Source organism: Parasteatoda tepidariorum, chromosome 3, assembly GCF_043381705.1.
Source record: "Parasteatoda tepidariorum isolate YZ-2023 chromosome 3, CAS_Ptep_4.0, whole genome shotgun sequence".
In the NCBI taxonomy this organism is placed as follows: domain Eukaryota; kingdom Metazoa; phylum Arthropoda; class Arachnida; order Araneae; family Theridiidae; genus Parasteatoda; species Parasteatoda tepidariorum.
Window position 1 is genome coordinate 1,128,001 of NC_092206.1, and position 26,053 is coordinate 1,154,053.

The 26,053-nt window shown below is 28.5% G+C and overlaps 1 protein-coding gene across 1 annotated transcript in view; it reads left to right on the forward strand.

Moving 5' to 3' along the window:
* LOC107454932 (actin-interacting protein 1 flr) overlaps positions 1–26,053 on the forward strand; it is a gene marked incomplete at its 5' end in the record, with an annotated part of 34,700 nt that continues 8,647 nt past the window's right edge. Inside the window, 11 exon segments of the mRNA XM_071178170.1 lie at positions 1–77; positions 3,770–3,950; positions 7,369–7,446; positions 7,541–7,618; positions 13,915–14,006; positions 16,016–16,157; positions 16,247–16,328; positions 18,288–18,441; positions 19,790–19,871; positions 19,950–20,060; positions 25,164–25,340. Coding sequence (XP_071034271.1) covers positions 1–77; positions 3,770–3,950; positions 7,369–7,446; positions 7,541–7,618; positions 13,915–14,006; positions 16,016–16,157; positions 16,247–16,328; positions 18,288–18,441; positions 19,790–19,871; positions 19,950–20,060; positions 25,164–25,340 — 1,254 coding nt within the window.

Here is a 26,053-nt window from a genome sequence, read left to right on the forward strand (position 1 = left end):
TTTGCTGGGCAGATAAAGGATCTTTCGTGGAGTCCTGACAATCAACGGATCGTAGTCGTTGGTGAAGGAAGAGAAAGGTTTGTAAGCTTTCACTGCAGGTCACAAAAATGTTTTAAACCCATCATACAACATGCTGTAGGACATCTGTGCACCTGGAAAATTATGAAAAATCACAGAAAGTCATGGATTTCGGTATTGAACAAAATTTGTCATGATTTTAACTATTTTTTTAAAAAAAAAATCATGCATTTAGGTCGCCTAAAAATCTCATTTTAAAAATGGACGGGGTTTCTGTGCACCTGGAAAGTCATGAAAAATCTTGGAAAGTCAAGAATTTCAGTATCGATCAAAATTTTTTATGAAATGTCATGATTTTAACTATTTAAAAAAAAATCATGAAACGTTATGGATTTAGGTCGCCGAAAAATCAAATTTTTAAAATGGAATTCACCCCTCCCCCATTTTATGGTGTTCCGAATATCTGAATTTCTAACTAAATCCCCACTCACAGTAATGTTTGATTAAAATATAAAATGTTTTTATTGTGTTTTTTAAAAATGATGGTGTTCTTTCAAAAAAAGGAAAGAAAAAGCATAATTTCTAGAGCAATATATCTTTTAAACTTCTGTGATTTCAGAATTTTTTTTTAATTTTATCAATTTAAAATTCTAGCTGAAGCAAGCCAGTCATTGGCAAATTTTTTTTATATTCCGAAGAGAGATCCGAAAAATCAGGATTATTTCTTTCCTTTCCGATGAACAAGAAAAGTATATTTGGAAATATAATTCTGCAAGAAAAAAATTATTTGCTTTTGTATTTTTTTCCAGCTTTTTTATTGCTTCAACTCTTTCTTTATTCTGGTTTTTAAATTTAAAACCTATAAATATGAAGATGCAGAGTATACCAGTTTTGGTTATACCTATAAGTTCAATTAATGTTATTATAATGCTTTTTTAAATGTATTGTTGTGTTTTTGTCAGAGAAAATAGTAACTTTGTTAAGTCATGAAGCATTCTTGGAATGAGTCATGGAAAGTCATGAATTTGAGAATCTAAAATGTAGCAGATACCCTGAATGGAATCCCCCCCCCCCCAATATCACAGTGCTCTGAATTTGTAATAAAATCTCCACTCACAGTCACATTTTGTTAAAATATTAGATGTTTTTATCCTGTTCTTTGAAAATGATGTTGTTCTTTAAAAAAAAAATGAGCCAAAGAACATCATTTCTAAAGCGAATTATATTTTAAACTTCTGTGATTTCAGAATTTATTTATTTATTATCTTTTAATTTACTATATAAACTTTTAAAACTCTAGCTGAGGCAAGCCAGCGATTGGGGAATTTTTTTAAATTCCGGAGTGAGAACAGAAGAATTGGGAGCATTTCTTTCTCTACGGATCAAAAAAAGAAATTTATCTTTAGATATAATTCTGTAGAAAAAAAAAGGGGGGAGGGAACGTCAGCAGAAAAGGAAACCAAAATTTTTAACTTCCCAAAAGAAAAATCCCTTTTACCTTTCTGTAAGAACTCAATTAATTCATGGTGTGTATCGTTTTTAAAAAGTACTTAAAGGTGCTCATTTTCGATTTTTATTTTCTAATACAGTTAATTTTTATTGGGTGTTTTTAAAAAGTGCTTCATTTTTCTTTACCAAGTCGATTTTCGTCATGTATTATGCAAAAGTGTGCTTTTCATATTGTTCTATTAAACAGTTTCCCAATTCATTCAACCACATTATATTTTGGTATACTGTCAATCTGTAGTGTATGAAAGTGCCAATCATTTTACATGTTTGATGAAATACTTGCGAGTCTGCATGTGCGTCAACTGAGCTAGGTTCGGTGAGATTCTTACACTCTCAGAGAGTGGCAGTTATCTAGTGGTTAAAAACTGATGCTGAGTGGTTTAGCAGATAAGGGAGAATTATTAAATTTTTGTTGCGTTTTTGTCAGAGAAAATAGTAACTTCGGTAAGTCGTGAAAAATTCTTGGATTGAGTCAAAAAATCATTTTGGATTCGAAAATCCAAAATGTTAGATACCCTTCACATTGCTTAAAAACGAACTAAATAACTTCACCGGGTGAAGTTCACCCACATAAAATAAATCATTTTTAAGATGTGCAATCGTTTTAACAAATTGAAGCACATTTTGATTGCACATTGCACCCCAAAAACTCAAAAAAAGCATTTGTAAACTATTCATAATTTGAAAAAAAAAAGAAAAAAGAAATGACATACTAAGCAGTTGTAATCCTCAAATAATAAAATAATTTTTCAAAACCATGGAGGTTAATTAAAATAACTAAATTAAGCATAAAGGTATAACAAATCAAAAAAAAAAAAGTCCAAAACATATGTATGTCAAATTGAACAGTTATTGAAACGTTACCTAAAATTTTCATTGGAATGTAGAAAAATAGTTGTCGGTATTTCTGATATGATTCATTCCATGTGACATTAGTCAATGCTGCCTCACATATCATTCATTATTCTGAAAATTTTTGGTTGAATAATAATTTTTCAAATTCTTTTGACCAAAAAAAAAATGGTTAAGGGTTACTGCTCAGTTTTATTTTAAGTTAATTAGCTTTGTATTTAATTCTTATGACCTGTAGAGGCGTTTAATTGTGTCAGCTAGAATACCGTTCAAGTCCAAGATAAAAAGATAAAGGTTTGGGTCGAAGGTGAGAAGATTGAACGGTGTAGTTTCTACGTGGAAGGATACTTGCTAACAAACGCTACCGATGACCACCGCTAGGAGTGAACACTCTTCTCTTCGTTATTTAAGGAGTTGTTGCAGCTTCCGGAATCTCGTTCAGATACTTAGTTTTCCCCAGTGACGCTCCCCTTCAGAGGAGATGCTTGCTATCGACCCATTCAAGTTTTTAATTGTTCTTAATAACCAGTTTTATGTCTTGTTTGTTGTCAGCTTTATATAGGGTATCTGCTCACCTAGAAAGTCATGGATTTCGGTATGAAACAAAATTTGTGATGAAATGTCATGATTTTAACTATTTTTAAAAAAAAAAAAAAAATCATGGAAAGTCATGGATTTAGGTCTCCGAAAAATCGAATTTTTAAAATGGTGTTCCGAATATCTGAATTTGTAACAAAATCCTCACTCACAGTCATATTTGATTTAAAATAAAATATGTTTTTATCGTGTTCTTTAAAAATGATGGTGTACTTTCAATAAATGGAAGAAAAAACATCATTTCTAGAGCGAATTATCTATTAAACTTCTGTGATTTTAGAATTTTTGTCATTATTAATTTTTTTTATTTTATCTATTTAAAATTCTAGTTGTAGCAAGCCAGTTATTTGCAAATTTTTTTATTCCGAAATGAGAATAGAAAAATCAGGAGTATTTCTCTCCTTTCCGATGAACAAGAATAGTACCTTTAGAATGTAATTATGCAGGAAAAAAAAATTTGCTTTTGTATTTGTTTCAGCTATTTTAGGGCTTCAACTCTTTCTTTACTTTGTTCTTTTTTAATTTAAAATCTATAACTATGAAGATGCAGAGTAGAACAGTTTTGGTTTTACCTATATTTTCAGTTAATGTTATTATAATGCTTTTTTAAATGTATTGTTGTCCAAGAAAACAGTAACTTTGTTAAGTCATGAAAAATTCTTAGAATGAGTCATGAATTTGAAAATGTAGCAGATACCCTGTTTATATTAAAGAAGTATTTTTATTTGACATCATTTATTGTAGTTACTCTCTCGTTTGCCATGATTGATGATAAATATTTGTTTGATTTCAGATTTGGTCATGTCTTTATGGCTGAAACTGGCACTAGTGTTGGAGAAATATCGGGGCACAGTAAGCTTATCAATTCTTGTCATTTTCGCCCCAAACGGCCCTTTAGAATTATCACTGGCAGTGAAGATAATTCTGTCGGAATTTTCGAGGGTCCTCCTTTCAAGTTCAAAACTACTGTTAACGTAAGTGTATCATCTATTCCTAGTTGACTGTTGTAAAAATCTTTCTATAAATACACATCATCTAATTGAATTGTGTACATTTTAATTTAAGGTTAGGTAACACTTATCAGGGATCTGTCTAGGTTCTTATGAGAGGTACCTATTTTGTGAAAATTTTGACATAATTTGTGATTTGTGTGAAAATTAAAAATTATACTAGAAAATCAACACAAAAATATGGTAAATTTTTATACATTTTTCTCCCTACATTCAAAAATAATTTTGTTATTGTAAAATTTTGGGCTTAAAATTGTATCCAAATTTAAAATTCCATAAAAATCATTGTCCTTTGTTAAATTTCAACTTGAATTCCAAAAACAAAAAAAACAACATGCATTTAACAGTACTTGCACTGAAAGCTATTTTCATAATAAGGAACATAACATTTCCCACCAGATCATATTGAAAAAGTTTCGCAAAGAAAAAAAAATGCTTCATAAAAAAATAAAAGTCTGTGAGAATAAATTTAGAACAATGTTCGAATTTTAACTTCCTGTAAAGTTTACAGAGGGAGCGCCGGGGAGTTTAATTTTTAAAAAAAAAAACTCTGCGAAAAACCACACTATCTAACCAAACATGTGCTACCTATTCGTATCTGCTTAATTGACCCAGTATTTGTTGTTTCTTAGGGGGATACAAAAACAACAAAGGCGGGGGAAAGAGAATCTAAGAACTTGCTTTTTTGAAAGTATTTTGTGAAATTACCGTTTTTCCTAAAGTGGAATTTGTGAAGGTAAAGGGTAGTAAATTTGCCCTGGACAAACCCCTGACTTTTGAACTAATTTTTAATTTAAAATTATTCTATTGCTTTTTGATGGATATATGTAAAGAAAGAAAAATGATTTCTGTGCTTAGAAAATTTATGAAGTTCTGATACTACTGAAATATACATGAAAAATAAATGAAGGTTTCACAGCAACTAATAAAAATTGTTGAACAATTGCAATTACCAGTATAAAAGACTTAGAAGTTATCTTGGAAGACCTAATTGGAAACAAAACTGCATTTGGGTTACTGCTGTCTTTCTTTTAATGGCATATTTTTATGCTTTGATAATTTTTACTGTTTGCAATTCAGTTATTTGGGTTATTATTTTTGTTTAAATGTTTGAGAGTTAAATTTCAATTGAAATATTTAAATTCTTTGGGTTTACTCATGCAGCTCAATTTATCTAGCAAACAAACTAATTATATATACAGTACAGAACCCGTTATCCGGAAATCAGAAAACCGGAAAACCAAAAAACCGGAACGAAATTCGATAAATTTTCTCGCAATTTTTTTTGATTTTTTAAATNCAAATTTATTAATCTTTTTGTTTAAACGCACATCTATTTACTGTATTTATTAAGATTTATATATATAAATATATATAAAAGTTCAAAATGTAGAGAAAACGTGGAAAAATTTCAGAACAATGGAAAAAGAAAAATTTTAATAAAAATCTGGAAAATAAAAGATATAATCTGGAAAATAAAGATATAATTTTTTAATAGATATAATCTATAATGAAAAGATATCTTTTATTTTACGGATTTTTATAATTTTTTTTTCCTTTTCGGATTTTTATTCTTATTTCCCCCCCCCCCTTCATTGTTCTGCAATTTTTTCTATGTTTTCTCTGCATTTAGAATTTATTTTATTTTATGAGTTCTGTTTACTTGCAGCTTATGCGCAGTAAATAAAACTTATTGTTTTTCTTAATTTTCTTAGTATTTTTTTTTCTTTTTGTATTTATTTATTATGCTATATATATGTGTATTTAATATGTATCGCTATCAGTAACCATATCCCCTGTTAGATTGTCTTTACCTCGTAATTTCAAATTAAGCTCATTCAAATGCACGGTTATATCTGCCAAAAAAAAAAGTGCAAAATCCACTCAGGATCATAAATTTCTGTTAGTTTTTTTTTTCTTCTCTGCAGAAAAAGAGTTTATTTCAGAGCAGAGAGTAAAATATCAATTTAAAACTTTTCCTCGACTCAACCATTCTATCTCTGTGTGGTAAATGACATCATTCAGAATTTAAATGAAAAAGTCCTACAATTGAATGAAATTGACACATTTGACCTCAGTTAAAATCAGTAGCAAAGTTTGCTAGTGCTAGAAGATACTATTTTATTTTATAATTGTCGTCAAACAGCCGACCAAATTTTCAGTTTACGGTTACCAATGTTCAACTAAGTATCCTTTTAATAGTGAACCCCCATGCAGAAGGCACTGAACTTCTGAATGAAGTATTGGGAGAAATTTTGCCTTCTTGGAGGACTTTTTGATGGTACTAACCCACATTTACGTTACAAGTATATTAGGTTAATAAATAAGTTCTTGTGTTTTTTTTTTTAAAGTTCTGTAGAACTTTATTTTTTGACATGAAATAACAATAATTGAATCAATAACGTACTCTCTGTTGTTTACTACTTCCTCCCAACGTTCAACAAGTTTATCGATGCCTCTTCCATAGAAATCACCCGGAAGCATCTCGAAAATTCGTCGAACCAAGCCGTAATTCGACTCCATTATTGAACAAAACATTTGAAAGCGCATGGCACAAATCTCTCTAGCAACTTCTGTGGCTTTGGCACCTCGATTAAACTCTAAAAGCAGGTGGTGTCAGAAATGCTTGTTTTTGTCAACTTGACACTCCAACTAAATGCTTTAAAAAGTAACAAAAATTTAAGGCAACAAAAACTGAAATGCACTGTTTTATAGAACAAACAATTCTCTTTAGAATTTTTTAAATTAAAAAAAGAGTGGGAACTTATTCATCAACCCAATATATATATATATTGGGTATATATATATATATATGGAAAAAAAAATTTTTTTTGGGGGGGGGAGGCTACAAAATGTTCGAATAAGCTACTTTCAGCGCTCCCATTGGCTACTTTTAAATCTTAGGTTTTGGCAACAGTGACTGCAGCAGTTTTTATCTCCAAGGATTTGTCCTCACAGCCTGGTTTTCTTAAATCAATCTTGGATGTAGGCACCCAAAAATTTCCAGTCGACTTCCCGAAAGATGATCCCCCCCCCCCTGTGGTAAATCCTTAGCGCCTGTTTGACTGCATGGTATTCTCGATCATTTTTCTCCGAACGTAGAAATCAAGGTCTTCCAATAAGAGTCTGTTTCTACCTTCAGTTACCTGGCCTTGTATTGATAATTTCTTCTGATATGCCTGAAAAGAAAGTGGGTTAATGCTTCAACATAGTTATACTTTTTTGTCAATAGGGTCAAAGTTATTTTGTATGTATTAATTAACAAGCAAAGAAAAAACTCATATTTTTTTTAAAAAAAATCTAATAATCCTTTCTAATTGTCTATATTTATTTTTTTGATTTAAATATTGAAGGGAAATTATATATTTTTTCTTTTATATAGGATCACACTAGGTTTGTTCAATCTGTTAGATATAATTCTAGTGGAGAACTCTTCGCAAGTGGTGGTTTTGATGGCAAGGTTCATAGTTTTATTTATTATTATTTTTTGAAGTTTTTGCTTTTATGTGTTTCAAAAAATTTAGTTATGATAATAATGAAATGTTTCATTGCAGATGTTCTTATATAATGCCAATACTTACGAAAAAGTTGGAGAATTCGCCTCTCCTGCGCATAAAGGCGGCATATATGCTGTAAGTTTTTCTTTTTTCTCCTTATTGTTGTGATATAGCTCTTTATTAATTTAAATGCTAGCTGTTATATTTTACTCTTAATTGACTTTAGTGTGATCTCCTGGATAAAGAATGAACGCAATGACATTTAATATTATTTTTTGTGGATATTGTGAACCAAAAGAACTTTTTTTCTGTCTTCATTTTTTGGTAATAATATACCGATTTTTAAAACCATCTATGTAGTGGAATGTAACAATAAACATCTTCTATCCCAGTTCCCTAAATTGTTTGTACGCAAGACGGAAGAAAAAACAAAAGTGAACACATTTTTTGTGACTACATATTGTTTTTTAATCAGTTTTGTATTTCCTTTTGTGGATCATTTATTTGAGTAATGTGAAAACAAAATGGAGCAGTTCGAAAAAATGAGTTAAAATTGTTTGCCGTACAGATATAGTGAACTGTATTATTAAAGCTATTTTATTACTCATTAAAATGAAGGTGTTTTCTTTAGCTTAATTAAATTGTTTTTCATTTAGAAAATAATTTTGATTTAATTAACATATTTCTAATTAAAAAATGTTATCTTTTTCCATGGATTGTCTTTGGAAAAGTCTCAGGGTGACCCTATCATTTTAAGAGCTAGCATTCATTTTATAAAGAGCAGTGTTTGGATAAAATACCGTATAAAATAGCTACATATTGAAATGTAAATAAATATAAAAATTTATTGATGTATAATCGCCTGGAATTATTTTCGTTTGCTTAATGAAAATATATTTAACAATACTTATCCATGATTTTTTTTTTTAGTCACTTGCTATTAGGTACATTTTGTGCAAAAATTACGTAAAACTTTAAGACATTTTTTATTCATTAAAAGCAATATATTCTATGCTCTAAACCTATTATTTTCTTCTCATCTATTCAAGATGATATATTAAAAAAATAACATTTTAAATGAAATATACTTTATAACAGTGAAATTTTTAATGGAAAAATCAGGGAAATTTGAAACCTGACTTGAGTGGCCACCCAAAATTACTAAATTATCTGCTGCAGGGTTGGGGTTTTGGACGTCCTAAACTGGTTTTGGACAGGACACGTACGTGGGTTTTACTGTCTTAAAGTGTCCAAAACCTTGAAATTTGGTAAAAGGTAAAAATTCTATAGCTGTAACCATTGTACACATAATTACATGTATCAATAAATATTTGATATTTTTCATACAATTTACTTTAACTTATTAAAGGAAAATAATATAATATAATAGGAAAAGGTTAATAATTTTTGAAGCTCCACAATTCATTGAACAACAAAAGTGAATACTTAATCCTTTAAATATAAATATGCTTTTAATACTGATAAATAATGTTTTTGCATGAGGATAAATAATGCAATATTAAAAAATAATAATTTTTAAAGAAAAATACTGAATTTGTTTAAAAATTAACCCTTTATTTTTCACAATATTTTTTAAAAAAAATTTTATAATTTCTATATCACAGGATGATAATCAAGGCATCTATTAAAAAAAATTGTTTTTAAATATAAATATATTAATTTAAATTGGAAATACAAAATAACTGAAAAATGTATTAACAGTTTTGAAGGGCAGCTTCAGTTACTGACACTGGTGATGTATCATTACTATGCTAAAAGAATTGAACATGAATGAAATAAAAGTATTCTTGAATAGTACTATAGATAAATAAACCTGTTTATGACGAACCAAGCACTTAGTCCCTAATAGCTTAACCTGTATGGCAAGGTCAAACTTCAGTTATGTACTGTTGAATGAGAGGACAAATTGAACTTGATTACTGATTAATCTTCCTTTGTTTAATGTTTAAATTGAAAAGTCAAGCAACATTAATAAAACATTATACTTTTAAAAGCAAATATTCTGTAGTAGATTTAATTATCAATATGTTATTAGTTCTATGTTTATTTTGCCTTTTAAATATTGTTCAGATAAAATTGTGACATAATTAGAGTAAAAGGGTTTTGGACGAAGGGGTTTTGGACAGGACAGTTTAAACCGTGGATTCATCCATTCTGTCTTAAACCTTGACAACCCTGATCTGCTGCAAAGCTTTCTGAAGTCTCTTCATCTGATGTTACCAACTACAACTAAAGAAAAAAAGGCTGTTTAATTAAAAATATCTTATTGTCTATTTTTGATCATGGTATTAGTCAGCTTTCTTAAACTACTGCAAAATTCAATCTTTTTAATTTTAAATAATCATTTATTTTGTAAAATATTATTTTTTGCCTTTTTCGACATCTTTATTTTACTGTCTAAATTTCAATTTTGAATCTATCAAGAAATATGACAAACATGCTATAAGAAACTGTTATGTCTAACACAAGTAAGTAAAATTTATTTTTTTAACAAGTATATAAAATATGGATATACCTAGTAGCTTCTAGAAAAGTCCTCCTTCCTTAATTATCAATTTGCTACCTTTTTGTAAAATCTTTATTCGACGACCAATCAAACTACAGCTTTGATGTATACGATTACATTTTCATGCTCCTTAACATTTCAGATTCAAATTTACTTGTTAATGCAGGGGTTGCCAAACTTTTTTGATCATCGACCCTTACATAATTTTTCGAAATATCCATCGACCCCCATAAAAGTAATTTTCTGTTAATTAAAATAAAACTCTATTAGATACTGTGTATGTACATTTATTTTACGATTTTGAACATTTATTTAAGTAATAGTACATAGTGTAACAATAGTTTTATGAAAAATATATTAATGTTGAAATATAAATACCTTAATATTTATGAAATAATAAGTAATTATAAGTAAGTAGAAATAATAAGTAAAGTAACTACGGATTTATTGCTTCTTAATCAATGACATGGGTGTGCCTGGTGTTTTTTTTTCTGCAAGGTTCGTTATATTGGGTTCAAAATTGGTCAATTTTAATCTTAAATCCCCTCGAAACTCCACATTTAATTTATTTCTGTTCTTAGTTAAGATTGAATTTACGTGACTGAAACTGGCTGCAACCATATAAGAACTTGGAAATGCTATCATAAATGGCTGAGCTATTTCGTAAAGTCTTACATATTTTTGCATTATATTTATATTTGTCCAAAATTTGCTTATTGTTAGATTTTCAAAAAGCGTCTTTGCTTCAAATCCTCATAATAATTCAGCAAGCTCATCTTGCAGGTTGATGTCCACGTTTTCAATTTAAGCAGAAAATGGCACAATAATCCAATCAGGGATGTCAATGTTTTCCAAATCAAAAAAACGCAGTTTAAAATCGTCACTCAATTTTTGAAGATTACCTGTATATATTTCCAAGTCTTCTTCTTTTATTTCTAATTGTCACATATCTGAAAAATACTGATAATCCTTCGACCCCCATTCGACTCCCTGGGTCAGATCGACCCCCGCTTATGTTAAATAGACCCCTGGGGGTCTATATAGACCACTTTGGCGACCTCTGTGTTTGTATAATTCTTTAAATATTTGAAAACTTTAATTACTGTTTTATTGTATTAGATAGTGCTATGTTAGCCACTATCGCTAGCAGCAACAAGAACACTGTTTTCAACTCTTTAAGGCACTCAACTGGCTTCAGCAAATTTTTTTTGGAAACAGCTTTAATTAAACCTTTCATTTTATTTTTGGTAAGCAGGTTCCTTAAATAATAAATCCAAAGTAAGCTTTAAATTTTTTTTAAATATTTCTTCAAAATAAGACTGATTTGAGCTTTAAGAGCTGCAAATTTTTAATGTTGCACTAAAACACTGATTTTTTTAAAAGAAGAATTCTGGTCATTCTTTTTTTGAAGCTTGAAAATAAGGAAAAATTTACACTTAGACCTCAGCTTTTAGTTCAGAACATAGCTAACACTATACAAAATCTACATACAAGGTTTCAAAATATATACTTTTTTAACTTTTTTTGTAATGTGTGTTGGCGTTCAAAATTTTTCTCAATCAATAATTTTCAGAAAATGCTTTTAATATACAAGAAAAATCTGAAATGTGACAATTCTTGCAACAAAAAAATTAATTTCTTAAACTGAAATATGTTTGCATTAAAACATGTAACATACGGAAATAAAAAAAAGATTAAAATATTAAAAGCATATCAAAAACATTAGTTTCATTTTTGGAAGTTAACTTCTGGTTTCATCTTTGGTAACTACTGGTCAACATTAGGGATGGAACAAATAGTGACAGAATACTTCTATCTATAAATAGATCTGAACATTATTAAAAAAATAATCAAAGCTTAGCTGTATTATTGGTAAAGAGAAATATTTTCATTAAAAATGTCTATGATAGTAAAGATAATTAAGAAATATTCAAGATAAATAAAAAAAACTGAATATTAAAGGAAAATTTATCAGCTATTAAAAAATAAAAACTAAGTTGTAAAATTAAACAGAAAGAGAAAGAAACAGTTTTAATTCTTAAAACAAAAATTTAATGCCAAGAATAATATTTTCTGGAAGAAAAAAAATATCAATATGTTCAAAGTGATGTCTCTCAGAAATGCTTCTAAAAAAACAGCACTATAGTAAAAACGCCTGTCAAATTAAGAAAATTTTATAAAAAAGCAATTGAGAAAAAATAAAAACGATCTTACTTTTTGAAAGAAATTTTAAAGCTAAACAGCTGTTTTCCAATTACCATATTTTCAAGAAAAAATGAAGTTTCAAAGTGTAATTAGAGGCCCTCTTCATTACCGCATTATAATAGAAATGTCTATAAAAACAAAAGTTTTTGAAAAAGCTTGAAGTCAAGGCAAAAATAGTGCTTAAATGGAAGATTTGACGCTAAAAATATAAATTTCACTTTTTCACATTGCCGAATTTTTTTAAAAAAATGACCGTAAAAGAAAAACGTTCATTAAAAATGTTCTTTAAAATGTGCATTAAAAAAACACTGATGAAAAGAAAGGTTAGTAAAAGAAGCAAAAGAGAAACAGAAGAAAAAATATTGTTCTTAGTTTTGAAATATAACTTGACTCCCCCTAAAAAACTTAGTTGAAAGATACTTTGCCGAATATTTGCCTAATTATTAGAGAGGTCTGGATAGAGTGATTACGGAATAGTGGCTGAATATCCGTTACGTTCTTAGTCAGCATATGAGAAAACAACTGTTACTTCCTTTCTGAAGATCGAAAAACAAAAAATTAAATGGTTTTAAAAGTAATAGACTAAAGTTCAATTATAAATAACAATAAAAAACCTATAATTTTCACCTAAATTACTGATTTTCACCCAGATGTGTACCTTAAAGTAGTGATCCTTAACCTTTGTATCATTGCGGACCGGTCGAAGTTTGATAATTTGAGTGTTTCTGGGGGAGGGACGTCAATTGTTTATAGTTTAGATCAGGGGTCTGCCCAGGGAAAATTTACTACCGTTTTGCAGTACCTTAACAAATTCAACTTGAGGGAAAACGGTACTTTCACGAAGTACTTTTAAAAAAGAAGTTCAAAGATCCCCTGTTTTTTTAATGCAAGCTTTTTATAAAAAATGATCTGACTAGGCTGTCCCTCCATAAAGTTTACGGGAAGTCGAAATTCGAAGTATTATTTTAAACATTTTCCTAAACTTATTCTAATAGACCTTATTTTCTTTTCTGAAATTTTTTTTTTCTCTATGAAACTTTTTTCTGTACAACCCAGTTAAAAATGCTCTCGTAATGAAGATAACTTTTAGTGCTAGTCCTTTTAAATGTATGTTTTTATTAAATTCATGTTGAAATTAAACTGTGGACAATGATTTTTATGGATTTTTGAATTTGATTCTAATTTTAAGCCAAAAATTTTATTATAGCAAAATTGTTTTTGAACATTTGGAAAAAATATATATGGAAATTTACCAGTCATAAATTATTTATTTTTTTTGTAGGGATAATTTTTGAAAATATTTTCTTATTTTACCATATTTTTGCATTGAATTTTTAATATAATTTTTAATTTTCACAAATTATGTCTAAATTTTCACAAAATACCAATTTTCACAAATTTCCAAATTTTCAGAGAGGGACTTAAAAAGAAACCTAGACAGGCCCCCGTAGATTTAATTTAAAGATATCTAAGCATTCCTTGAAAATTAAATACAATGACATGCATGATATTGATGCTATTTTAGGCAATGACTCTCAACTCTCAGTTAAGTTTCAAGGCCGGTTCGTGGTCCTGGTGTTGGATACCACTGTCTTAAAACTGTAGCTGTAGTTTTAATTATTTTTTAACAATGAAAGATTTCAGTATTAAATAGTATATTTTGAATGAAGTCTTTTAATATTTCTAATTTTATTTTTAGGTAGCTTGGAGTCCTGATGGCACAAAAATTCTTTCAGCTTCAGGAGATAAAACATGCAAGTTGTGGGATGCTTCTAATTTAGAAGTTATATCGTATGTTAGGCTGTTTAATATTTTAATTCATAACCGTTGTTGAATAGCCAATATTGTAGCCTTGTATTTATTGTATAATATAATTAATATAAATTTTATGCTTGTTTAATAATGAACCAAGCTTGTATTTTAATTTAATTATGTACAAAATCAGAGAAAAATAAAAAAATTTGTTTAAAAAAAAAAAATAAGCAAAACAATTTTAAAAAAAATAGTTTTTGATTGAAAAAGAGAACAGCAAATTAATTGAATGTACATGTCATTTTTGTATATTCAAAACTGCCTATATAGTTATAGCAACAAAATCATAAGTACATCATTATAATAAAGTTATTTATATATCAGTACAAACCCTTTAGCTTTTTGTTTAGTTAAGTTTGGATGTGTGCTTGCTGCAGTGCCGGATTACCCATTATGCCATGCCTGGGGCCCCCTTAAAATGGATTTTAAAAAATTGAGAAAAGAAATAAGACATTGAAGAAAAATTAGTAAAAAATTGGAAAAAACATGACTATCAAAGCTGAAGTTATGAGGGGGTACCAGCCTTGAATTGTCATAAAATGTAAAACTTTTTCTATCGAGAAAAGCCAAGACAAAAGTCAAAAAAATTGCTTTCTCTGTACCCCAAAAGTTTTGCCCAGGCCCAGAAAAATATGTCCAGTAAAGTACAGAAGCATAAAGCAGTAGAAAAAACGAAAAAGAGAAATATAGAAGGAAAGTAAGACAGAAAACTTACTAGTATAATACAAATTAAAATACGTTTAAAAAACAGTAGCGCATACAATCATTAGAATAAAACAAGACAAATACAGAAAGAATGTCTCATTTGTTTAATTCCTCTTAGTTTTTTGCTGTTAAGCGCATTTTTCCATTTGGATGTTTTAATCTTTTTTAATTTTGATTTCTTTTCATAATTAAGAAAACAATGATTTTTTTCAAAAAAAAATCAATTTCAAATATATATTAAAATTTGTTCAAAATGTTACAATTATTTTTTAGTACTAATTTAACAAAATAAAGTAAAATTTAATTTATTATTTATTTTTATTTTAAATATGCTTTCTTAAATGAAAAGATATATAAATATTTTTATATTTGAATAAATAAAAAATATACGAGAAAAGCAACTTAATCGATGGTCCCCAAAAATTTGAACGGCCTAGGGCCTCGCTTAATCCTGCCCTAGCTTGCTGTTGTCTTCTTGCAGGTAATGTGTTATGCTGCCTGAAAGTAATAAATTTTTATTCAGGTGAAAAAAGAATTGCAATTAATTGTCCGTAAATGTATAAATGTTGATGTTTAGGCATACTTATATAAATGAAAGGACCTACCTTAGAATTAGTGTTGAGAAATTCAAAAATATTGGGCTTTCAAATTTCTTTATTTGCTATATTGAGTTATTCATGTTATTTTGCACTGAAGAAAAATTGTCTTTTATTAACCGCTTCCCTTACCAAATTTATTGAAAATATCAACATTTTTTTTTGTTTTATAAATAAATACAAGGAACTAAAAACAAAACACAAGTTCTAAGTTGACATTATAATTTTTTTTTATGTGTGTGTTAAGAAACATTTAGTGTACCATCCATTTACTATCCCAAATTGTCTCGGGCAAATGAACAAAGTTAAATATGAGTCTTTGTAAAAGTACCCATCTTCATCATCTGAAAAATTATCTGCATTACTTTCACTCGTGAACGCCCCTTTTTTTTTTTACTCTCTTTTTTTTTCTATGTAAATTCATCCATCATTGTATATACAATTGTACAAAATACGTCTGCAGTCCCAAACAAACAGTGGCAAACTTCCAATCAAAGCAGATTAATATTATTGCCAAACAAAAAACGTGATAACACTTGGGATAATAAATGTTTGCAATACTCAGGGAAGCGGTTGAATATAGACATTATTATTTCACCATGAATTGTAAGATTATTACATTAGTGTGTCACAGAGAATGTTTGATTATTGTAAATAGGATTAAAAGAAATATGTTTTATTTTACAGAGAATTTGAAATGGGAAATGATGTACTTGATCAACAGGTCAGCTGCCTGTGGCAAGGTTCACACATACTATCTGTTTCTTTATCAGGATTTATTAATTATCTAGATCTAAATAATCCATTAAAACCATTGAGGATAATTAAGGTGAATATAAATTTTATGTTTCTATGAATGTTAGTTATATATATATATATATTTATATTAATTACTATTTTTATATATTGAACTTTTAGGGTCATAACAAATCTATTACAGCATTGACTGTAAATTGTGATAAAAAAAAGTTGTACACTGCAAGCCATGATAGTGCAGTCAATATCCTTTTTGTAATTTTTTTTAGTGTATTAATTATGCCCATAATGTTTAAAGTGGTAGCAAAATAATTAAAATTTTAAGCTGTTCAATTGTGACTAAACTTAATAGACCTATGGCGCAGAATCAGAGCAACAGGGCGACATTGTCGCAGAACGGTACGGAGTTCTCGCAGAAAAAATTTTCTTTTAAAAAGAAAAAAAATTTACTTTTCTTTTCTACTAAATTTACACTTAATATTTAGATCATGCTTTTAGATAATCACTTTTTTATGCTCTCAATTTACGACGATAGTATCGTAAATCGACGTGACGTTTCGATCGTATTTTCAGTAGTTACTGATATTTATTTTCAGGTGGCTTTTTAAATATCCCAATATATTTCAAGTAAGTAAGTGACATGTTTGGTCGCATATAGCTTGAGAAAATTTTGCCACAGGGCTTATTAGAGTCACAGTTCGTATTTGTTTAAATTTAATGTATATAGTGATGGTTTAAAACTGAAATTTGCTTCCATTTTAAATACTTAAAAAAGAATCTCCCCTTTAAAGTGGAAAAGCATTAAATATACATGCTAACTTTTCTTCTGACTTTTGTTGTGATTTTTTTTATTTTTTTTTTATGATTTCTTAGTTTATTCTGTGTGTTATAGTTTTTATTTAATTGTTATTTGATTTCAGAAAGTTAAATATTGAAGAATTTTTCTGTAGCTTAGTTCTGGAGGTCTGAACAAATGTAGTTTTATTATCATTTGAATTAGTTTTATACTAATTCCCCCCTTATAATTTTAAAATTTCCTCCCCTATCCTGTAAACATTTCTTTTTATTATTGTTTTTTTTTTTTTTTNTTTTTTTTTTTTTTTTTTTTTTTTTTTTTTTTTTTTTTTTTTTTTTTTGGATGAAAATATAAAATTCCGCTAATTATTAATAAAGTTCTTCTAATTATTGTTTAATAAATATTCTAACTTATTTTATAATAAAGTTCAAAATATGGCATACAAAAAAAAACTATTTAATATTAAACAGGTTTTTGTATATCATAATTAAAAATATTAAATGCTATTTAAAGTCATTGCTCTTCTCCTTATTTTGCAATGGAATTAGATACAGGGCATTTGCACATCTGGAAAGTCATGAGAAATCGTGGAAAGTCATGAATTTCGGTACTGAACAAAATTTTTCATGAAATATCATGATTTTTAACTATTTTTTTTTTTTTTAAATCATGGAAAGTCATGGATTTAGGTTGCCGAAAAATCTAATTTTAAAAATGGAATTTACCCCCCACCCGCAATTTCATAGTGTTCCGAATATTTGAATTTGTAACAAAATCCTCACTCACAGTCCTATTTTATTTAAATATAAAATGTTTTTATCATGTTCTTTAAAAAATTTTCAAAAAATGAAGGGAAAAACATCCTTTCTAGAGTGAATTATCCTATAAACTCCTTTGTTTTCAGAATTTTTATTATTATTTATTTTTTTAATTTTATCAATTTAAAATTCTAGCTGAAGCAAGCCAGTCATCGGTAAATTTTTTTATTCCGAAATGAGAACAAAAAAATCGGGAGTATTTCTTTTCTTTCCGATGAACGAGAAAAGTATCTTTAGACTATAATTCAGCTGGGAAAAAGATTTGCTTTTGTATTTTTTTAAAGCTATTTTACTGCTTCAACTCTTTCTTAAATTTAAAATCTTTAAATATGAAGATGCAGAGTATAACAGTTTTGGTTATACTTATTTCAATTAATGTTATTATAAAGCTTTTTTAAATGTATTGTTGGGTTTTTGTCAGAGAAAATAGTAACTTTGTTAAGTCATGAATTTGAAAATCTGAAATGTAGCAGATAACCATCATACGATTGGAAAAATCGATCTTACTAATTAAGTGTGAATTACAAAAACTATTTAATATCAGTTGTTAAAAAATATTCTAAGCTAGGTATTTCTTAACTTATTTTACTGTATTGGGATATGGAATCGGGTAACCACGATAGGATTGGAGGAATCGGCCATAATAATCAAGTTCAAAATATGACATATGATACTGATGTCATATACAGCATCAGTTTAGATGACACCATGAAGTTTATCAATGCAGAGGATAATCAATATTTGTAAGTACTCTTTCTTTTAAAGTTGGTTTTATATTTTTGAATCATATTTGCTCTTTTTCTTTCATCGATGTACAAACAGAAACTTTGGCATAGCATCAAATAGTGGAATTCACCGCATCAGGGATCGCTTTTCTTATTTATAACCAGTTACAAAAATTATGAAACAGGATGCGTAGCATTTTTGAAAAGTGCTTTTTTTTTCGCTTTATAAAAGCCCGTAAAGGTGCTTTTTTCTGGTTTTTTTTTAAAAAAAGTGCTTAATATTCTCTTTTCGAACATGAGATTTATTTCTTTACGATGTATTTCATCACGTATTATGCAAAAGCGGGGTTTTCGCATTCTTCTATTTGAGCATTTTCACAATTTATTCAACAACACTCCATTTCGGCGTACCGTTGGTTCGTAGCGTATGAAAGCGTCTATCATTTTATGTGTTTGATGAAATACTTGCGAGTCAGCATGTGCGTGTACGGAGCTGGGTTCGGTGAGATTCTTGCACTATCGTGTGCAATTCCTCTGCATTTTGCAAGATATTCTCAATTCCAGGCTTTATTTTCCACCCTCTGACATTGAACCTAAAAACCTTTCCATATTTTTATGGTTGGTAATATAATAAAAAAAAAGTTTTTTGTCAGCAAGTAAATATTTTAGCAGGATTGTGTAAAGTCTTTAAAAATTATTTAGAATTTTATTAATTTATATAGTGCTTAAAAATATTCTTTGAGTGCTTAAAAAGTACTTAAGAGGTGCTTTTTTTTGTTGAAAGATTTGGCTATGCACCCTGATGAAACTCGTGAGAAAGTTAAAGTTTTTTTTTAAACGCTTGAACGCTCTATCTCCTGAGCCCCCACAGCTCAACCTGATTATTTTATGTTATTATTATAATATTATAACCAATGTTGAACAGCCAACCCAATTTTATGGGTTTACGACTACTAATGTTCAACTCCATAGCCTTGTAATTTTGAACCCAATCCAGAAGANGAACTCCTGGATCAAGTATTGGGAAAAATTCGCCTTCGTGGAGGACTTTTTTGATGGAGCTAACCCACATTTGTGTTGCATGGAGAGGAAGACCACGAGAAACTCCCACGGTTAGCCTGATGGCAAGGGGAGTCTAACCCATGATCCGTCTACCGCTGAGGATATTGCGCGTCAGCACTGCGGTCAGTGCAAGCCGGATGCGGAATTCGATCGACTGGGATTCGAACCCGATTCGCCTCATTGGAAGGCAAACGCTCTATCCCCTCAGCCATCGTGGCTCAACCTGATTATTTTGTTATAAATCTAAAAATTGTGGAAGCTTTCGATCCATTATAAAGGAATCAAAATGTTTTTCTCTTCCTAGGCCTGAAACAATTAAATTTGATTCCCAACCTAGAGCAGTGGCGGTTAGTGAAGGCTATGTATTCGTAGCTTGTCTTAATGAGGTATTTTGTAATATTTTTTTCTTCTTCCAATATTTGTGCATTCATTTAACTAGAAGCTATGTTTATTGTTTTTGTTAGATTTCAGTTGTTCAAAACAGCAGAAAGATCAGTAGTTATCCAATAGACTTTGAGGGTTCTGCTATATCAAAGCATCCAACTGAATCTGATGTGGCCGTAGGAGGTGCTAGGGTATGTATTTCTTCTTACTTTTAATGTTATTTTCAAAACTGTAGTGTTAACTCTTTGTCATCGATAACTGTTTTTACATTGAGTAGGATTAAATTTCTCGTAACTTTCAAACGAAAAAATAGTTCCTCATAGAAAGTTACGCATTGTGTGTCTCTTTTAAGACGTTCCTAACAAGTATTAATACTGTTTTAAAAAGAAAAAACTCAAATAAAAGTTAATGCAGTCAAACCCAGCTGTAGTGAACCTTCGAGGGACCGAAATTTTAGTTCACTGCATCCGTTCCGCTTACAATTTTAACTAATGGTTCCAAACTCCCCCCTTTTGTTACACATTATTTAAATAAATAACCCATGAAACGAAATACAAAGATGACTCTAAAATAATAGGTAGTAACAAAAGTGTTAAGCTTTTATTTTTTATTCGTCTTCATCTTGCGTACAAAAGAAAAACCTAAGTAATCTTTAGCTGATGAGCAATCCTCCACATCAGATATGGAAACACTTCCCGACTCTCGGATAATTTTTCCACGATTTATGTTATCCCGCTTTTTAAACCTGTTTAACCCTCCATTCGAGCTCATAAAAGTAGTCTCCCAAAATCGCTCAGCAAATTCATCAGCTTTGGCTTGAAGCATTTGTCCAGTTACTGGATGATACTGACTGGATACAGACCCTGCCCTTGTCAGGCTCTGCATGTTCGATGCTTTTCGTGAAGCAATTTTATGTGTATTTCATAATAGAAATAAGAATTTTTTTCTTTTAATTTTAAATTTTGTTTTATCATAACTATTTTTAATATTAAAAGAATAAGCCTTATTTAAGCGTATAATTTATTATTTTCTAATATGTAATCAAATATTAGATTTAATCATACATTTGAAAATAAGAAATGATACATTTTAATAAGGAAACGAATAAGAGACAAATAAAAGTATGTTATATCTTGGCAAAAAGAGACAAATAAAGAAATTATAATTTTATTGGCACATTCATAAAATTTTTTATTTTAAAATAGGTTCGAGTTTTTTTCTGAATCATATTATATACATTTAAATTCCAAGTGGAAATAATCTAAACATGAACACTGCAATTATTTACAAATAAGCAACACATGTAATATTAAATCGGGACAAAATAATTTATCAAAGTATTTCGATCCTTAAGATTGTAAAACTTTAAAATAGTTTTCATTATTTTCTAAAAGAAAACTTTATTTTTTATTTTTTGTTAATTATAAAAAGATTTTCTAACATTAATTTATTGACGACAATCTTTCTATAGGATTTGTTAAAAATATATTCCAAAATAGAGATTACCCTAGAAAATTATTGGTATAATATTCTGGTGCAAAAATTGTTCAATAATTAAAAAAATTATGTACTGTAAAAGACAAGAAAATATTGAATATTTTTTATGAACTTCATTTGAAATTTTCTAAAAGTTTTTGTTAAATGATAATTTTTATAAAGAAAATATTATTGTAGAAAGAATATAAAAGCATTTAATAAAATCATTTTCCTGTTACTTAATAAGATACATTTGAATGAATATGCATACATGTGTATAAACTTATGTTATTATTTTGAAGCTTGTTTATCTAAACTCTTCCAGACTTATGAGATAAACATAAAAATGGGAATAAAATGAGAATAGCTTATTTAATCTGGAGTAAACTCAAAATTTATTCATACCACATGAACAAGAGTTTCATTGATATTCATTTAAATTATAAGGTACAAAAATTGAAATTAACAATGAATTAAATTCCTTTTTTATTAATATGATTTAATGCATCGGAGTTTTTTTGCTTTCAAGTATGAATACTTCTGAAATTTTACTCATATGATTGTAAGCTATCCATAGAAGAATAAATAAGTTTCAAGTGCCAATCAACATTGTTATTAATTTTTCTTTCTTTTAAAAATATAACTAAAACTTTTTTTACTAGTTTTTTAAATAATAAAAAATTTAACTCTTAAATGACATCTGATATTTGTTTATATGTTTAAACAAGACAAATGATGTTTGAATTTGTTTTATTTCACGTCTAAAAGTTTTGCAAAAGTACAAATGCTTTGCTAGTTTTATGTTCTAATATTCATTTACAATAAACAATGCCTAAAACATTGCAATTCTTAAACACAACTTCTTTTATTATGTCATTAAAAAGTCTGCAAAAACTAACATTAAAATATAAAAAATAAATAAAAAATACTCGACTATTAACAGTTATTTCATAACTGTCTCGTTTAATAGAATTAATTCATTTTCGTTTCATTTCCTCACTTTTCGGAAGCTTAAACTTATACTTTAGGCCCATTTTTGTAGTTCCCTTTGCATTTTGGAGTTACACATGTATATGGCATTGTTGAAAGCTTTAAAATAATGCTATATATATTTTTGATAATGGTTTATAATGACATATCCGACGGACAAACAGGACTGTTGTTCAATGAATGATAAATATTTGAAATTGGCGGTTTATCAGCTCTACACCACTGCTTGTGACGTCACTAAAAGACCTTGGTGATCTCAACAGCCTTATTTCTCAGTGGTTGAGGATTATGACAGCATCTGAAGATAGCTTGATTTTTTTTTTTTTTTTGTTTTTTATGGTGAAAAAATTGTGAACTAGTAAAAATTAAAGATGAAAAAGATAATAGGTTTTTTCATCTTCATTTATGAAAAGTGGCAAAGAATTTTCCTTTTTCTTAAAATTTAATATCGATAACACTCGCTTTTCTGTTTTATTTGTCTGCAAAGTACCTGTACCGGTATAGTAATGAATTTCATTTGAAGAAACCTAAAAAAAAGCACAAATGGGAAAAATATTGCAATTTTATTAATTTTTTTCCTTTAAAATGAGAAGATTTTATTTTAATATCATCTGCAAGTTCATTCATTCTTTCTGATTTCTTTTTTGGGTATCTGTTTTTTCTTTTTCTTTTTTGGCTACGCTAAAGTATGGTTGTATAAAATTAAATTAAACAACAACAAAGTCTTTGTGTATAATTTTATTATATTTAGATTTTGCGAATTTTTAAATTCAATATATATGTATATATATTATTAAGCTTAATTTTTACAATAATAATCTTTGCCTGACCCCCGTGGCAGATTTACCGTTATTTATTTATTGTTTTTTTTTTTTCAGAAATTTACACATAATATTTGAATTATACATTTAGATAATAACTTTTTGGCGGACTCGATATGTGCCGATAGTATGGTAAATCGACGTGATGTTTCGATTGCATATTCGGCAGTTATTGATATTGATTTTCACGTGGATTTTAAATACCCAGATATATTTCAAGCAATATGGAAAATTGGAATGGTGCATTTGAGTATTTACTTTTTAAGGCAATAATTCTATCAAATTTTTGGCAGTTATTGCTATTGACTTCTCCATAGTTTTTAAATCTGTTAGTTTTTATACGATATTATTTATTACAACAGCCGAACTCAAAACAAAACACGCATTCAAGGAATCTGATTTAAATGATTTCGTAGTCTATCTTTTTTTTCGGGAATTACTACTATGGATATCATGATTTTTAATTATATATTTTATTGCAATGATTATTTACAGAATTCGAAGAAGAAAATATTTTGTGCATCAACCAACAAAATGCGATAATATCACCCATATTACTAGAATAAAAAATTATTACATGCTCAATTAAAAGAAATTATGAATATTATTTTGTAAACATGGCACTTTTGTTATATTCAATGAGTAACATATATGTTTGCTATTATTATAAATATCTTGAAGAAAGATATTAGTGCTCGAGAGTCCCATAAAGCCCTAAAAAAGTCCTGCCACAGGGATATATAGAATAAGCTTAGAACATAGTTTAAGCGTAATTCTTATTCTAATAATCTTTGCCTGACTGTGTTAAAACCGCACACAAATTTGATTTTTTTTCCTTTTGTTAAGGATAGTGCTGCAGATTGACTCTTAACCGGGTATGTTTGTAATATAAAATGCCTCTTAGTGAGTCCTTTTATATTAAGTTGTAGTTTAAAATACCTAACTCTTACTAACTGCAAACCACAGATCATCTTTTTTGAAGAACGAATTATCAAAAAATAACTTTACTTTCTGAACATTTTGTTGGAGTTGACATACAAATAGCTTACTCTGTTTTTCATCTGCATCCTAATTATAGGATGCTTGTCTGCAACTTGTTTTATGCGATTTCTGATGAATGGAAAACAGTTAGGTCAAATGCCGAGTCCGGATTTTATCCACTTACCCGGTTTTGTCTAAGTTTTTTTTTTCTACGAGTTAGTTTCGTAAGTATATTAAAGAACAAACAGAAACTCTCCAATATATATGGGCATTAGGTATATTTTAAATAATTTAAAGGCATAATTGTTGAAGTGTTTTATGACAAAAATTTCAAATGCTTTAAAATAAGATTAAAAAAAGAGAAAATTATCAATTTTTTAATTAATTTCATCTTTCTTTTTCTTGTAAATTGAAAATTCTAGATGCAAATTGTTCAAAATTTTGGGACTTTCGAAATACTCTATGGTGTCATTTAAAACTTTGCAGCTGGTGGACAATTTTATAACACAAAGTTGGAACTTTAAAAACATCTTACATAGCTGCCGACCCTACTGGATTTTCCAGTAGGCTACTGAATTTTCCCAGTTTAATAAAAATTCTCCAGGCTTTTGTACATTTTAGAAAATTCTCTTAACATTGATTAAGTTTCCTCAAAAAAATCCCTTTTGAGATTATCGCTTGCTTGAATATTTTAACAAGTGTCACTAATACATAATAAAACGAGCCTCATTTACAAAATTCAACTAACAATCTTTGAATTAAATTCCTATTACTATTCAAAATTAGTAGTAAACATAATACATAACATTTCAAGATCATTTAATGTGAAATAATAACTGAAAAATATTGTAGTTTTTCTATTTTGATGACTATAAAATTCCTTACATGTAAAATATTTAGTGCAACAATTATCATTCTATTATTTTGTAAAATCTACTGAATTTTTTCCAATTTATGTTGGCAATTATGATTTTTGAAAAATGACTTGGTGAAGTAAAATAATTAATATGAAGATGTATTCATTAGGATAATAAAGTTCATATTTTTCTATCTACTCTGAATGGAAGTCCTACTTTCAGTCCTAAAACGACCTTACAGCACACAGGGGCTATAACAGATGTCAAATATTCACCCAATGGAAAATATCTAGCGGCCAGTGATGCTAATCGAAAAGTAGTCCTCTACAATGCTTTGACCTATGAGGTGAGTATCATTTTTCTGAAATTTTTTATTCCATTTTGAGGAACAAATAGAAACAAAAGTTCTCCTTATGTTAATGTTCCACTATTTACAACTTGTAATAACACAGGCGACTAAAATGCAACCATTTGCAACTGTTTTTGGCATGAGGCGTCTATGGCAACTTTTTTTGCCTGAAAGGGCTAAAAAAGCCACTATTTTCAGAAAAAGGAGACTATTGGGAGACTTTTCTGTACTCCTAGCGCTTTTTTTTATTATTATTATTTTATTTTTAAAAGCATAAATTGGGTGGAAAATCTGCACCAAACAAGATAGTTTCTGAACACACTGAACTTTTTTTTCTTAAAAAATAAAAAATGTTAAAAATTTTGAATTGCAAATTTGAGTGTTCACTTTTTAATTCGTTCAATCTGCACAGACTCCATTGTAAGTCTATTTCATTTCTCGATCGCCTTTTCAGTGATTATTGCTACAAAATTCAGCATGATCTTTAAAAAAAAAAATTTTCAAAAAAATTTAATGCAATATTACGATGTGTGAATTTCGAATTTGAGTAATCACTTTTCATATATATCTATACAAACATTTATGTTTATATAAAAATTATCATATTTGCCACCAACTTGACTGACTGGATCATAGTAAATGACATTTAAGTCATTAACAAAATTTGGTCATATCTTTGATGAATTTTTGTTCTTATTTTGGCAACTATT